The 15,301-nt window shown below is 45.9% G+C and overlaps 1 protein-coding gene across 29 annotated transcripts in view; it reads left to right on the top strand.

Annotated features, from left to right (window-relative positions):
* Positions 1-15,301, top strand: part of LOC105484792 (pleckstrin homology domain containing A6) — a 156,997-nt gene that overhangs the window by 136,744 nt on the left and 4,952 nt on the right. For 25 of the 29 annotated variants that reach the window (XM_011746745.2, XM_011746741.2, XM_011746744.2 and 22 more), the window contains 4 exons: positions 8,533-8,709; positions 10,022-10,189; positions 10,265-10,398; positions 10,898-11,043. In XM_011746745.2, the coding sequence (XP_011745047.2) occupies positions 8,533-8,709; positions 10,022-10,189; positions 10,265-10,398; positions 10,898-11,043 (625 nt within the window). The remainder of the gene's footprint in view (positions 1-8,532; positions 8,710-10,021; positions 10,190-10,264; positions 10,399-10,897; positions 11,044-15,301) is intronic. The other 4 variants (XM_011746761.3, XM_011746740.2, XM_011746760.2 and 1 more) reach the window with 2 other exon arrangements.

Here is a 15,301-nt window from a genome sequence, read left to right as displayed (position 1 = left end):
CCTGTTGGTGAGCACTCACATAGTATACAAATATCTTCATGGTTTCTGACCCCTCACAGAGGTCCATCTACATACCTCTTCCCCAAATTTCTTTGTCACCAATTTTCCAATCGTGCTTCTTCAAAGTCCCTGACCATCCAGCCAAACCATTGGCTACAGCCCGTAAATCAGTATATAATCACACATCTGGCCATTTCTCCTTCCATGCAAAGTGAACAGCCAGGTGCACTGCTTGAAGTTCTGCCCACTGGGAAGATTTCCCTTCACTGCTCTCCTTCAGGGATGTCCTAGAAAGGGGCTGTAGTGCTGCAGCTGTCCACTTTCAGGTGGTGCCTGCATATCGTGCAGAATCATCTGTGAACCAGGCCCTAGTCTTCTCTTCCTCTGTCAACTGATCATAGGGAACTCCCCATGAGTCCATCAGTGAAGGGTAGGGGAGAGAAGGCACGGTGGCAGGAGTGGAGGCCATGGGCATTTGAGCCACTTCCTCATGTAACTTACTTGTGCCTTCAGGACCTGCTCGAGCCCGATCACGTATATACCATTTCCATTTGATGATGGAATGCTGCTGTGTGTGCACCACCCACTTTATGGCTAGATGGACCAGAAAGAACCCAGTTCATGATAGGCAGTTCAGGTCGCATGGTGACTTGGTGGCCCATAGTCAAACATTCAGTTTCCACCAAAGCCCAGTAACAGACCAAGAGCTGTCTCTCAAAAGGAGAGTAGTTATCTGCAGAAGATGGCAGGGCCTTGCTCCAAAATCCTAGAGGCCTCTGCTGTGATTCATCTATGGCAACCTGCCAAAGGCTCCAAAAACATCCTTATCTGCCACTGACACCTCAAGCACCATTGGATCTGCTGGGTCATATGGCCCAAGTGGCAAAGCAGCTTGCTCAGCAGCCTGGACCTGTTGCAAAGCCTTCTCTTGTTCTGGACCCCACTCAAAACTGGCAGCCTTTCAGGTCACTCGATAAATGGGCCAGAGCAACACACCAAATGAGGAATATGTTGCTTCCAAAATCCAAATAGGCCTGCTAGACTTGTGCCTCTTTCTTGGTTGTAGGAGGGGCCAAGTGAAGCAACATATCCTTCACCTTAGAAGGAATATCTTAACAGGCCCCACACCACTGTACCCCTAGAAATTTTACTGAGGTAGAAGGTCCCTGAATTTTAGTCAGATTTATTTCCCATCCTCTGACATGCAAATGTCTTATCAATAAGTCCAGTGTGTTTGCTACTTTTTGCTCACTGGATCCAGTCAGCATAAGGTCATCAATGTAATGAACCAGTGTGATATCTTGCAGAAGTGAAAAGCTATCAAGGTCTTTCTGAATAAGATTATGACACAAAGCTAGAGAGTTGATATACCCCTGAGGTAGGACAGTAAAGGTATATTGCTGGCCTTGCCAGCTGAAGGCAAATTGCTTCTAGTGGGCCTTATGGACAGGAATGGAAAAAAGGGCATTTGCCTTGTCAATGGCTGCATACCAGATACCAGGAGATGTGTGAATTTGCTCAAGCAATGAAACCACATCTGGTACAGGCAGCTGCAGTTGGAGTCACCACTTGGCTAAGCTAATGATAACCCATTGTCATCCTCCAAGATCCATCTGTCTTCTGCACAGGCCAAATGGGAGAGTTGAATGGGGATGTGGTGGGAATCATCACCCCTGCATCTTTCAAGTCCTTGATGGTGGCACTATCTCCACAATCCCTCCAGGGATGTGATATTGTTTTTGATTTACTATTTTTGTAGATAGAGGCAGATCTAATGGCTTCCATTTGGCCCTTCCCACCATAATAGCCCTCACCCTACCAGTCAGGGAGCCAATGTGGGGGTTCTTCCAGCTGCTAAGTATATCTATGCCAATTATGCATTCTGGCACTGGGGAAATGACCACAGGATGAGTCTGGGAACCCTCTGGACCCTCTGTAAGTCAGACCTGAGCTAAAACTCCATTAATTACCTGACCTCTATAAGCCCCTACTTTAACTGGAGGACCACAGTAACATTTTGGGTCCCCTGGAATCAACATCAGCTCAGAGCCAGTGTCCAGTAGTCCTTGAAATGTCTAATCACTTCCCTTTCCCCAGTGCACAGTCACCCTGGTAAAAGGCCAGAGGTCTCCTTGGAGAAGGATGGAAGAAAGATTCACTGCATAAATTGTCAGTAATGTAGTGGGGTCCTTCCTCAAGGGGACCCAGCCTCCCCTTCATTCAAGGGATTCTGCATCTGTAAACTGGCTTAAGTCTGGAAATTGACTGAGAGGCTGTGATTCTCTGTTTTTATAATTCAAATTAGTCTTTTGTCCATTTGACTTGGAAGTTTTCTGCTTTATAAATTAAGTAGGAATGCAGTAGGCTCCCTACCAATTTCCCTTCTAGGAATACAAGGATTAATTAGCCAATGACAGAGGTCTACACGAGTCAGACTATTCTGATTGCTGTTTTACCTCTGCTGTCCATTACAGTAGCTACACCCACCTTGCCTTTGATGGTTGAGTGCCACCACTTGAACCCTGCCACCTCGGGATGCAATTATTCCCATTGTATTTAAATTTTGTAGTAGAGTGACTGCAATTCCCACCATTAGATCTGACATGCAGAAAACAGCAATTATAGGGCTCTTCAAAGATGCAAGTGCTGCCCTCACAAATCTTTTTCATAATGCATTGGTCAAGGGTGTATCTTCTGGACTCTCCCAGCTGGAATGAGTAGGTCTAAAGTGACTAATCCACGCCACCATCCCAGTCTCCCTGAGCCTTTGGATCCCTTCCTCTACATTCAACCAAGGGAGATCAGGCATTTCCAGCTTGCTCACAGTGGGCCATCTTTTAATCCATATTTCAGCTAACCAAGCAAATAAACTATTAGAACCTTTTTTAACTCCCTGAGCTGCAACATTAAATGCAGAGTCCCTACTTAGTGGGTCCAAATCAATAAATTCAGCCTGATCCAACACTATGTTCCTTCCACCATTATCCCACACTCTTAATATCCATTCCCATGCCTGTTCTCCAGATTTCTGCTGATATAAATTAGAGAACGCAAACAGTTCTTTTAGAGTGTAGCATACCTCCTCATGGGTCACACTCTCAACCTCGCCTCTAGGGGCCCACTGGGGTTTTAGTCTAGCTGTAGGTCTAGAAGCAAACAGAGGCGTTGGGGGTGCCTCCCGAGGAGAATCAACATTATCTTGCCTGGCAACTGCTTCAGGGGAGGCCATGACTGTTGCCTCTGGTAGCACAGGGTTTATCTCCTCAGACAAAGGTGGAAAGGCTGATGGCAGCATGGGTCGGGGAGGGGATGTTGCCACTATTGGGAATGGAGAAGCTGTTCCTTCTGGCAAAAAAGATTCATAAGAGTTTACAAACTCAGTGTCCCTAGCTTCATCAGGGTCTTCCTACATGTCCCCATTCCAAGTTTCAGAGTCTCATTCTTTTCCAATCAATGCCCTCACTTTAATAGTAGACACCTGGCAAGGCTGTGCATGCATCTTTCATTGTAGGTCAGTCACTCACATGATAAGAGCTTGTGTCTGTTTTTGCACAATTTCAGCTCTTTCTCTATAGGAGATAAGACTCTAACTCAGAACAGTCTTAGCATATTTGAGGCTCAGTATCTGCTTCTGAAGCTGGGAGATACAATCCCTGAGTTCATCATTTTCTTTCATCACTGTCTACTGAACTTAGGAGCAACCAACCAGCTTCACTATGTTCCTTGGTTCTCCACATATGGTCACTAAACTCCTTGCCTCTCAACGAACCATGAATCAAGAGTGTCAAATGCATTTATTTTGCATAACTCTCTGAACAGTTCGTGCCAAGGACTATCAGTGTTCTCCATACTATTAGAAGTAGAGTCCTTAGCATTTTTGGGTCTAATCATACTAAGCAGCCAACTCCAGAAGCCCCAAAACCAATGAAAGAACTCTATCCTTAATACCAAAATCTGTATTAGTTAGGGTACTCTAGAGGGACAGAACTAATAGGATATATACATATATATATATTTATTTATATGTATAAAGGGGAGTTTATTAAGTATTAACTTACATGATCCCAAGGTCCCACAATAGGCTGCCTGCAAGCTGAGGAGCAAGGAGAGCCAGTCCGAGTCCCAAAACTGAAGAACTTCAGTTCGATGTTGGAAAGCAGGAAGCATCCAGCATGGGAGAAAGATGTAGGCTGGGAGGCTAGGCCAATCTCTCCTTTTCACGTTTTTCTGCCTGCTTTATATTCACTGGCAGCTGATTAGATTGTGCCCACCAGATTAAGGGTGGATCTGCCTTCCGCAGTCCACTGACTGAAATGCAAATCTCTTTTGGCAACACCCTCACAGACACACCCAGAATCAATACTTTGCATCCTTCAATCCAGTCAAGTTGATGCTCAGTGTTAACCATCACATATGCATAAAAATTACAAAAGAGTATTTTACAAAATTATCATAATATGCTATTGATGAAATACAAAGCAGGGAAAGCAACAAAAGTCAGTGTTCAGAGTCAAATGTGCTGACCCAAGGCAGTGTGAATTTCCTAGGGCTGCCAGGAGTTAGCAAATTACCACAAACCAGGAGCTTTAAAACAATGGAAATATTCTGTCACAGTCGTGGAGGCTAGAAGTCCAAAATCGAGGTGCCAGCAGGGTTGGTTCCTTTGGAGACACTGAGACACAATCTGTTTCATGCCTTTCTCCTGGCTTACGGTGGTTCCTGGTAACTCTTGGCATTCCTTGGGTTGTAGATGCATCAACCAAATCTCTGCCTCCATCTTCACATCACCTCCTTTTCTGTGTGTCTTCTTTCCCGTCCCATATAAGGACACCCATCATTGAATTTAGGGCCCACCCTCATCCAGGATTATCTCATCTTGAGATTCTTAATTACATCTGCAGAGACCTATTTCCAGATAAGGTTACAGTCACAGGTATTTGGGGCTAGGACTTGGACATCTCTTTTGGGGGATACTATTCAACAACTTCAGTCCACTCTATGATACCCAAATTTCATGCCCATTTCACTTGCAAAATACATTTACCTAACCAACATTCCCAAAAACCTCAGTCCATGACTGCATCCTAAGTTTAAAATGTCATTGAAATATCATCAGCTCAGAAGTCCCGTACCAAATCTCATCATCTAAATCATCTCCATCTGGTATGCATGAAACTCTAGGTATGATCCATTTTGGGGCAAAATCTCTCCATTTGTAAAACTAGAAAACAAATTAATTGGCCAGGTGCAGTGGATCACGCCTGTAGTCCCAGCACTTTGGGAGGTCAAGGCAGGAGGATCACTTAAGCCCAGGAGTTTGAGACCAGTCTGGACAACATAGTGAGACCCTGCCTCTACAAAAAAAATTAAAAATTAGCTGGATGGGTTGGGTGCAGTGGCTCACACCTGCAATCCCAACACTTTGGGAGGCCAAGGCAGGTGGATCATCTGAGGTCAAGAGTTAGAGACCAGCCTGGCCAACATGGTGAAACCATGTCTCTACTAAAAATACAAAAATTAGCTGGGCATGGTGGCACATGTCTGTAATCTCAGCTACTCAGGAGTCTGAGGCAAGACAATCGCTTGAACCTGGGAGGCGGAGGTTGCAGTGAGCTGAGATCACGCCACTGTGTTCCAGCCTGGGTGACAGAGTGAGATTCCATCTCAAAAAAAAAAAATTAGCCAGGTGTGGTGGTGCATGCCTATAGTCCTAGCCTGCTCCAGGAGGCTTAGGCTGGAAGATTGTCTGAGCCCTGGAGGTTGAGGCTGCAGTGAGCTGTGGTCATGCCACTGCACTTTAGCCTGGACAACAGAACAAGACAAAACAAACAAACAAACAAACAAAAAACAAAGAAAGAAAGAAAGAAAGAAAGAAAGAAAGAAAGAAAGAAAGAAAGAAAGAAAGAAAGAAAGAAAGAAAGAAAGAAAAGAAAGAAAGAAAGAAAAAATAAATTAATCTGCTTTCAAAATACAGTGCTGGAGGAGAGGCATAAGTAAGTCATTCCTGGCCAGGTGTGGTGGCTTATGCCTATAATCCCAGCACTTTGGGAGGCTGAGGCAGGAGGATCACTTGAGCCCAGAAGTTTGAGACCAGCCTGGGCAACATAGTGAGACCCTATCTCTATTTTAAAAATAAATTTTAAAAAATAATAATTTTATTTTTGTTGCTGTCCCAACAAGGAGAAATTGGAAGGAACAAAGGGGTCACCATTCCAAGCAAGTTTGAAATCCAGCAGGGAAAATTCTATTAGTTTTCAAGGCCTGAGAATAATCCTCTGTGACTCACTTCCCTGCCCTCTGGGTCCACAGAGGCTCCATCAGCCCCTGCCTCTAGGCCTGCTTCTTTGAACCCTGCCTCTTTGGACGCTGCCTCTGCATCCACGGCTTTGTTCTGAGTCATTCTTGCTTTTCCTTGAAGGTTAGCATGTGTGTGTAGCTAACTACCTCTATTAGCCTATTTCCTGCCTGTAGAATCCCAGAAGTCTCACAGCTATTTTCATTTCATCTTATCTCTGTCCCTTTCTGTACAAGCTAGCAGTGTTTCTGCATATATAACAGTCTCAAAAACTTTGTAGGCCCCCTTTGTATTTCAAGGGTATCCATTCTAGATAACTCCATCTCTATTTCTGGCTTCTTCTGGGATGGTCGACTGGGTTCATGAGGCATCCCCAATCTCTTTAGCAAAATGTTGTCCAGCCACATCCTTGACCCTCTCTCTAGGGCACACTCTTCCTACTATGAGTTTCCTAACTTCAGCATCCTTTGTGAACTCGGTAGGCTGAGAACCTCCCAAATAAAAAAGTGCTGGTTTCTCTTGGCTTAACAGTTATTTTCTCAATTTATCTTCTCTATAATTTTCCTATAAGTACAAAGAGAAACCAAGCCACACCTTCAACACTTTGTTTGGAAATCTCCTCAGCTAAATATCTAAGTTCATTACAGCCTTCAAGTTCTGTTTCCACTCAGCAGTAGAAAACAATACATTCACATTTCTGCCACTTTATAATAAAGATGGCTTTTCTTCCGTTTCTAATAACACGTTTCTTATTTCCTTCTGAGACCTTACCAGAAGCATCTTTAACATTCATATTTCTACCAGCATTCCATTCATGATATATATACGATGGGCCCTCCATATCTCTGGGTTCCACATCTGTGGATTCAGCCACCACAGCTCAAAAATATTCAGGGGAGACATATAATAAAAAACAATAAAACAGTAAAAATAAAGTAATAAAAAGCAATACAGGCCAGGTGTGGTGGCTCATGCCAATAATCCCAGCACTTGGGGACAAGAGGATTGCTTGAAGCTAAGGGTTTGAAAACAGCTTGGGCAACAAAGCAAGACCTCATCTCTACAAATAATAATTTAAAAATTAGTCAGGTGCAGTGGCATGTGTCTGTAGTCCCAGCTACTTGGAAGGCTGATGCAGGAAGATTGCTTGAATCCAGGAGTTCGAGGCTGTGGTGAGCTATGATTGCACCACTGCACTCCAGCCTGGGTGACAGAGCAAGACCCCATTTCAGAAAAAAAAAAAAAAAAAAAAAAGAAAGAAAGAAAAAGTAAAAAAACCAACAATACAGGATAACAACTAGTTACATAGCAATTTACATTGTATTAGGTATTGTAAGTAATCTAAAGGTGATTTAAAGTATACTGGAGGATATATGTAGGTTATATGCACATCTATGCCATTTTATAGCAGAGATTTGAGCGTTCATGACTTTTGCTATCCATCAGGATCCTCGGACCAGTCCCCTGGGATACCGAGGCATAACTGTATTCTCTAGGGCAATTGAAGCTTTCTTTTCTATGCTGTTCACTTCCTCTGAGCCCTCACCAGAATCATCCTTAAAGTTCATATTTCTGCCAGTCATCTCTTCAAGGAAATCCACTAGACTTTTTCTATTATATACCTTGAAATTCTCCCAACCTTTACCCGTTAGCCAATTACAAAATCTCTACCACATTTTTAGCTATGTGTTATAGCAGCACCCCTTTCCCAGTACCAAAATCTGTGTTAGTTTCCTTGGACTGCTGTGAAAAATGACCACACACAGGGTGATCTAAAACAGTAGAAGCGTATGCTCTTATGGATGTGGAGGCCACAAGCCCAAAATCCAGGTGGTGGCAGGGTTGGCTCCTTTTGGAGGCCGTGAGGGAGAACCTGTCCTAGGCCTCTCTCCTAACTTCTGGGTATTGCTGGCAATCCTTGGCATTCCTTTCTGAGTAAATGAACCACTCTGATCTCTGCCTCCCTCTTCATGTCACCTCTACTCTGCATGTCATCTTCTTTTCTGTCTCTTATGAGGACACACCATTGGATTTAGGGCCCACTCTAATTCAGGATGATCTCATATTTCTAAACAAGGTTATACTCTCAGGTACCTGGGGTCAGTTCTTGGACATATCTTTTGGGGACCACTCTTCAGCCCACTACAGGCAGACTTCCCATAGAAGGTTAAGGGTTCAGGATGGAAAAGCTGGGTGGGGGATAAGGCACTTGTCAGAGCCCTGTTTTCCCATGGCAGCAGGAACGCCCCAAGAGTGCTGTGTTCCCTGGTGAGGGGAAGGTCAAGATGAGTGTGGAGGAGCAGATTGACCGAATGCGGCGGCACCAGAGTGGCTCCATGAAGGAGAAGCGGAGAAGCCTGCAGCTGCCGGCCAGCCCGGCCCCCGACCCCAGTCCCCGGCCAGCCTACAAAGTGGTAATGCCTTCCCAGCTACCCACAGGCATGAGCCTGGCATCTGCCAACACTTCCTACTCCCAGGGCATGGCCAGCTGGGGCCTGGGGGGTTTGAGAGGAAGGAGAGGGGAAAGAACCCAAGCTGGGCACCTGGGAGAGCCAGAGAGTCCTCTCTCCCACCGGCGGAAGAGTCTTTCAAGTTTTGACTTTTTCTTGTTTTAAGAAAATAACTCACAAAAAGGAATGCCTTAATTATTTTTGTTGAAATGAATTATACAAAATTCACTTAATAGAGAATAGTACAGAATTCACCACACAGAAATAGCTGTCACTTACGCACGTTTCTAGAGCATCTCCTCTGTGCCTAGCATTGGGCTGGCTGCGATGAAGATAATCATAAGAGCTCACCGTCACATGGCACAATATAATCCACAAATCCCTTTCATGTTATTTCATTTAATCATTTTAGCAACATTGGGTTAGGAATTATTATCCTATTTTGCAGATGGGGAAACAAAGTGAGGAGAAATTAAAGGATTCCTGGGCTACACAGCTCTATTAAGTACAGAGCTGGATGTAGCCCAAGACATTACTTAACTTTTGTTTCCATTAAATTTTAGAAATATGGAAAAATTATGACTCATAAGTCCTGTCCTCAACAGCTTACATTCTAGTTGATGGATTAGGACTTCTATAGTATGAAATCATTAGAAGTTAGCTGGGTGTGGTTGGCTCCTCATGCAAGTAATCCTAGCACTTTGGGAGACCAAGGTGGAAAGATCGTTTGAGGCCAGGAGTCTGAGACCAGCCTGACAACAAAACAAGACCCTGTCTCTATAAAAACATGTTTAACAAGTAGCTGGGCATGGTGGATGCACGTATAGTCCCAGCTACTTGGGAGGAGGCTGGGATGGGAGGACTCAAGGCCAGGAGTTTGGGATTGCAGCGAGCTATGATTCTGTGGCTGTACTCCAGCTGGAGCGACAGCAAGAGCCTGTTTCTTAAAAAATCAAAAGAAGAAATCAATACAAGTCACACTAACTCAATTGCCCAAATTATATAGCGAAGAATGTGAATACAGGGTACAGCAGGATGGGGAACAGCAAGAACTGACAAGAGATGTTGATGAGATGTTGCCTCTGGGGCCTGGCAGGTGGACAGGCTTTGGGTCAGTAGAAAGGAAAGAGGATAGTTCTGCAGTGGGGTGTGGTGGGAGCAGTGGGGTGGCAGCTAGATCAGGTGAGCTGGGAAGGGAAAGCAAGGACAGGGCATGGCTAGGGCTGCCTGGAGGCATGGGTAGCCGTGGTGCGATCGTGACGCTGCTGTCCCCTAGGTGCGCCGCCACCGCAGCATCCACGAGGTGGACATCTCCAACCTGGAGGCAGCCCTGCGGGCAGAGGAGCCTGGCGGGCAGGCCTACGAGACACCCCGGGAGGAAATTGCCCGGCTTCGCAAAATGGAGCTAGAGCCCCAGCATTATGATGTAGACATCAATAAGGAGGTGAGTGGAGCCAGGAAGGGCTGTAGTGGGAGACTCTGGGAAGGGACAGAGGTGGTGACCCCAGCCCCTCCATAGCTCTCCACTCCAGACAAAGTCCTCATCCCCGAACGGTACATTGACCTGGAGCCTGACACTCCTCTGAGCCCTGAGGAGTTGAAGGAGAAGCAGAAGAAGGTGGAGAGGATCAAGACACTCATTGCCAAATCCAGGTAACCGGCCTGGGTGAGCCTCTACTTCCTCTGCCCACCCTGGCACCTAGGACACCTGGGCCACTAGAAGTCGTTGGGGGCACAGAGCCTCCCCAGGGGAGAGCACATCAAAGTGGTGGCTCCAGGCAGCAGACAGGGCCCAGCTACCGGCAGAGGCAAGGATGCTGCTGTCAGGTGCTAGTAAGACCCACCAGGCTCGTGCACATCACACCATCAAGACAAAACTGAAGGCTCGCCCTCTGGTGACTTCTTTTCCCCTTCAAGGCTGCCCTAAATGCTCACTTGAACCTTTTAATTCATTTGAGAACATTGAGGGTAGGGGTCTCAACCTGTGTTTTGTCAGGGTCCCACTCACTCCTAGGGACAGCCTTGCTGGGAACCAGAGACTGCACATTCATGGGGCCCTGGCCCTCCCTGCCAACCTCAGTCTGCAGGCCCCCCAAAGCCACTTGGACCATCCTGTCCCTCCCTCCATTTCTGTGTGTCTGTGCCTCTTCAGTATGCAGAACGTGGTGCCCATCGGCGAGGGGGACTCTGTGGACGTGCCCCAGGACTCAGAGAGCCAGCTGCAGGAGCAGGAGAAGCGGATTGAAATCTCCTGCGCCCTGGCGACCGAGGCCTCCCGCAGGGGCCGCATGCTGTCTGGTGAGAGGGGCTGGGCCTCGCTCCACCCTGCCAGGGAAACCAGCTGACCAGGTTTAGGGGAGGAAGTGCAGCACTGCTACCAGGGGGGCAGTAGCAAAGAGATACAAGGCTGAGGAGATGCTCCTCGAGGTTGAGACGAGTATCTATTGAGCACCAGGTACTGTGCTAGGCTCAGGGAGGTGCAAAGGGGCCAGAGTTGCTGCATCCAGGAGCTCAGAGCCAGGATGATCCTTACAGCCACCTTAGGGAGTATTGGCCAGAGGCCATGCAGAGCATGGGGAGCCATTCTGCCCGGGCAGGCCAGAGAAAGGCACAGAGAAAAGATGATAACTGAGTTTGACTGAGAAAGATAAAAATATTTCTCAGTTGCAGGGAGAGGGCCAGGTATTCCAGAGTATCCTTTCATTTCCTGCTTTTGCTGCATGCAAATAGGAAGAATCTTAGAAAAGATGGTGCAGGCAACCAAAGAGTTGAGAGCGATACAATTACCACTTTGGCTACTGATCCAAACTCACTTTTCTGCTAAGAAAAGATGACTATGAGGAACTGACTTCACACTGATACAAAGGCTACCAGGTCCTGACTAGATGCTGATAGGGTTGAGATCAACAGGGTCAGCTTCTGCTCAGTCTGAGATATCATCCCAGAATAGATGAAAATGTACTTGAGCTTTTAAGAATGAAAGAGATTCTGTATGAATGGGAGGGTTAAAGGGAGAGGAGAGACAGTGGGTAAGTTAAGGAGCCTGGGAGACTGTTCCCTTCATCAAGATAAAGGTGTTTAGGATAGAGAGGTAGAGTGAGAGTGAGAACTTTGAAGGCCAGTTAAGAGGAATGACTCAAAAGGGGGAGCCATGGTTGGAGATGACATTGGCAGAGGGGTGAGAGCAGGTGTGCAGGCTACAATTCCAGTAGCCCAGGCAAGAGCCATAAGCAGGTTAGAACCGTGGCTCGGAACATAGTGCAAGGGATGGCGTTTCATGTTGGTGATTAAGGAGGATTCAAATTCTGGTGCTCTGAGGTTCCATTTCCTCACCTGTGAAATTCAAATCAAAATTCCTGCCTCCAGTTCTGGTGGTATGAGGATTGGAAACAATGTGTGCCAAACACCTAGCACAGTGCCTGGCATTCACTAACTGCTCAATACATGCTCGCAAGCCGTAGTAGTGGTGACAGTAGCAGTAGCGCTGTGATGCTGGTAGTAGTAGTTGAAATAGCAATAGACGAAGTAGAAATAGAACCATTTGTCATTTTGCTAATTATTTTAAATATGGATGTTTTCAGAAACCAGAAGATTTTAGCTACGGCAAAGAGGATTTAAGTAAGCCTTAATGAAGAACCTTCTGCCAGTTAGGGTGTAATGGACTTTAGAATGGGTGTCCAGGGAGACCCTTGGAGGTATTTCAGGGAGAGGCCGTCTTTAGGCTGGAGTTGAGGGGAAGAGAAGGGATAGCTTCAGAGAGCCCCATCCTGCAGCCAAAAGGCAGCAAAACCAGTTTGGCCACAAGGAAGCAGGCCTCTGTTGAACCTCCCTGTAGTTTAGCTCCAAAATGAACTTGAACCTTCCAAAGATCAGATTGCACATGCTCTGGGCAAAAGGCAACTTCCTGTTTCAAGAGGTTAGAGAGACAGGCCGGTTTAAAAACTTTGCTCTGCCCCAGCCCCAGCCCCTGGCTCTCTCTACTACAGTTCCTTAGCCAAAGGTTCCATGAAAACAAAACCCACCCGGCCTATCCGATTTCCGTCTTGATACACACAGGCTTACATGTCAGAGTCTGTGTGCTGAAACCAAACGGTCACCTTGCTTTTGCCAAAACCCCAACTATTTAAAAAATGGCTGTGGCAGGGCCAGACCTCAGACTTAGCCCACTGTTCCCACCAGCCCTGGCCTGTGGCCCAGCTCCTCAGAGCTACAGCTCTGCCAGGCACAGCAAGGCTGGTCCTGGGCATACACTATGTGGGCACAGGTTCACACCCAGGACACTGTGTGTGTGGCAGTGCTGGGCACAGGTCATGAGCATAGTGTGCATCGGGTACAGCGAGTAGAGTTCAGTGCCCGTGTGTGATGTGTGGCATGGACAGAGTAATCAGTGAGGAATGCTGTTATGCTTACAAATCCACCCGGTGCGTGCAGACTCAGGTATGTAATATGTGGGAAATTATGGCATTTTTGAGTTTGTACGTGTGGTGTGGATGTCATGTGCAGTGTCTGGATCTGGTCATGTTTGTAGATACATGCATTTATTTGTGTGTATTCAAGTGTGCAGTGTGAGAATGGAAGAAAGGTTTGAGTACAAATGTAGCAATGTGTGTATCTGTGTAAAATGTCTAAGGACGTTGTGTGGAGACCCATTATGAGTCCAGGTGGTATATGGTAAGCTGTTGGAGCATAAATGTACATGTATGTGAGTGTACAATACATTGGTGGAGGTGGTGTTTATGAATGCTTGTATTTGTGATTGGCTTTTCTACAGTATGGGAAATGATAAAGCATATTTGTGTATATGTTGTGTACAGTGTATATATTGCAGTATTGTGAACTTATGTCTGTGTACACAGGCTGGGAGAAAGTACAGTGTCATGAATGTGACTATGTGTGACTGATCATTTCTGCACGCATGTGGTACTTTGCACACTTTATAATATCACATATGTGTGATTCACATCTGCAGCACATGCAAATTTTAACTATTTTGATGGATATATTTCTAATATATATTTAGTATTTTTCTGCCTTCTTAACAAAGTTCTGTTTACATATGACCTTTTCTTGCTCATGTATTACATTATAAATATCTTTATTTTGCCGACCTCTGTTAAAGGAATGCCCTGAGGGCCACAATGGACATAGATCTGTTTGTAGCTATGCTAAATGTTCCCAAACTGTCACTCTTCTAAAGCTGTTATGTCTGCTTTTTACAAAACATTTTCTCTCCTCAGTCGTGCTTTCTTATAGATGTCAGTGGGCCTCCCAATTCCTCTGTCTCTTCGAATTTTCCTGTTTCTAATCTCCCCTGGGCTAGAAACCCAGCGAGCCAACACCTTTTAGAATTGTGTATCAATAAGAGTAACTGGACTCCAAGGGCTCCCTATGAGTAAATTCTGAGAGCCTCACTGCATGTCCTGTAGGCTATAACCTCTATGTTGGCTTCCTGGAGATATCTTTTGCTGTGTTTTTGGTTTCTTGGCTGTTTTAGAAGTTGAGACTGCTAGATGACTAAGCGTTGGGTCAGTGATGTGGCTATGCACACGAATGTGTGTTTGAAAGTGTTTGTGAGTGTATTTGCACATGAAGTTACAAGTGTTGGGTCACATGGAAGGGTGCAGGCTTGGAAGTATACAAATACACTTATTGTGAGCTGTGTGCAATGAGTGTAATGATATGGCGTTGCCAGATCCCATGCACAAACTTTGTATTGTGTATAGGCAGAAAACTTCACATCCATGCGAGAGCTACATGTGTTCTATGCACATGAAGGTGTATTAGATATGTAACAAGAGTAGCCACCTTGGCTCTTTCTCTTGCACAGACGGCAGGGAAGGTGATGAGGTCCAGGGTAGGGTGGGGACGAGGGACTGGGAAGTTCAATGTTGGGACCCTTCTCTCGGTGGAAATGCAGTGTGACCCTGGCTGAGGTCTGGTTCCTTTCTGAGCCTGAGCGAGGATGTTGTCTCTGCCATCCTCCTGCCTCGCAGCTACAGTGAGGATGCGTGAGGGTCTGGAGACTGCATAGAGCTTGTCCCCAGTAATAAGTCTTCCCTTCTCATTGTCCTTCCACTTTACTATTCTTAACATGGAATAATAATGATAATAGAGTAAAATCTCAATAATTCAAACGTCATTTCAGGCTTGTCTCGATTTGCTTAGGGGTGGACTGAAGTTTGACTTTACTGGACTGATGAAAAGGAGGTCTCAAGTGTTAGCAGGGAACATGTTTCTGAGCCCTTGACTGTGCCAAGTTAACAGAACTCGCTTTAAGTTGATCAGAAATCTCTGTTTTGATGGCACTGATTAACATGGTGGTCACTTCACTTCTGTTCATTAAATGGGGCCAGATGGTTTGGATTGGTGTGATTTTACTGCACTATTAATCATTATCGTTAGTGACACTGCGGTATATAAAGTACCACTTCCTGGTTCCGTCTGCACAGTCGCGGAGAGGTGTGGGAATCTCCCCATTGTGTGGATGGGAGGGGAGCCCTTGGCCCAGAGAGGGCCTGGCCTTACCCACAGTCACACTGGTTCTCAGCAGAGCCTA

Source organism: Macaca nemestrina, chromosome 1 (genome assembly GCF_043159975.1).
Source record: "Macaca nemestrina isolate mMacNem1 chromosome 1, mMacNem.hap1, whole genome shotgun sequence".
NCBI lineage: Eukaryota > Metazoa > Chordata > Mammalia > Primates > Cercopithecidae > Macaca > Macaca nemestrina.
Note: the sequence above shows the minus strand (reverse complement) of the source record. Positions and strands in the feature narration are given on the sequence as shown.